This window comes from Entamoeba histolytica, genomic scaffold (assembly GCF_000208925.1).
Source record: "Entamoeba histolytica HM-1:IMSS scf_1104750516673 genomic scaffold, whole genome shotgun sequence".
Lineage (NCBI taxonomy): Eukaryota > Evosea > Mastigamoebida > Endamoebidae > Entamoeba > Entamoeba histolytica.
In genome coordinates, this window is record NW_001915992.1 from 1 (window position 1) to 1,420 (window position 1,420).

The window sequence follows — 1,420 nt, forward strand, 5'->3', positions numbered from 1 at the left end:
TGCTTTCCCTCCGGTTCCTGTTAATATAGCTGCTTGTACTGCTGCTCCATACGCAACTGCTTCATCTGGATTAATACTTTTATTTGGTTCTTTCCCATTGAAAAATTCTTTTAATATCTCAACGACTTTTGGAATTCTTGTACTTCCTCCTATCAATACTACTTCATCAATACTACTTTTATCTATTTTAGCATCTTCTAATACTCTTGAAACTGGTCCAATAGTTGATTTAAATAAATCAATGTTGATTTCTTCAAATCTAGCTCGTGTAATAGATGTATAAAAATCAATTCCTTCATATAATTGATCAACTTCAATATTAGCAACACTTGCACTTGATAATGTTCTTTTTGCTCTTTCACATGCTGTTCTTAATCTTCTAACAGCTCGTGCATTCCCACTAATATCTTTCTTATATTTTCTTTCAAACTCACCAATAAAATATTTAACAAGTCGATTATCAAAATCTTCTCCTCCAAGATGTGTATCTCCATTAGTTGCTTTAACTTCAAACACTCCTTCTTCAATTGCAAGAACTGATACATCAAATGTTCCTCCTCTAAGATCAAATATCAATACTTTCTTCTCTCCTGAACTTTTTTTATCAAGTCCATATGCAATAGCTGCTGCCGTAGGTTCATTAATAATTCTCATCACATTCATTCCTGCAATTGTTCCTGCATCTTTAGTAGCTTGTCTTTGAGAATCATTGAAATATGCTGGACATGTAATAACTGCATTCTTTATTTCTTTTCCAACAAATGTTTCTGCTGTTTCTTTCATTTTACTTAATACCATTGATGAAATTTCTTCTGGTGTAAATCGTTTAACTTGGTATTTGTTCATGAATAAAGAGAGATTTCAGTTGCATATTGTTGTGAGAATGATTGAAGAAAAGAGTAAGATAAGACTGAAATAAAAACAAGTCTATTTGATATACAAGTATGATTCGTTATATATAACAAGTAAAATTCAAATAAGATGGAAAAAGAATTTTAGAACTAGTAAAGAATAATAACAGATCCATAAATGAAATTGGTTCAAACATTGATTGTACTTGTTTTGTGTATTGTTATAGTTAATGCCTCTTGTGCTAGTTGGGCACTTAGAAAATACTCTGACGATTATTTAGAGTGCATGAATAAAAATCCAACAGCTACTGGTAAACGATCATGTTTACGAGATTGGAAATATTCAATAAGTGATACTGATTGTACTGATGAAAAGTTTAAAGAATTATATCAAGAATTTTGCAATGCACATGATGGAGGAGCACTTGTTTGCGATATTTAATTTACTTTTTAATTACCACCTCAGTTAAAAAAAAGAGAAGTAAAATTCAGTACTTTTTCAAGGAGAATATAAAACAACACAAAACGAATAAAGTGCAATTAAAACATGTATTTAGGCAACAGTAAAA

The 1,420-nt window shown here is 30.4% G+C and overlaps 1 protein-coding gene across 1 annotated transcript; it reads right to left on the reverse strand.

Moving 5' to 3' along the window:
• Window positions 1-39: 39 nt before the first annotated feature.
• Window positions 40-846, reverse strand: EHI_026590 (heat shock protein 70, putative; the record flags this gene model as incomplete). Its single annotated transcript, XM_001914542.1, has 1 exon — window positions 40-846. A coding segment is annotated over one exon (807 nt), but the record flags the coding sequence as incomplete, so codon positions are not given.
• Window positions 847-1,420: the final 574 nt, after the last annotated feature.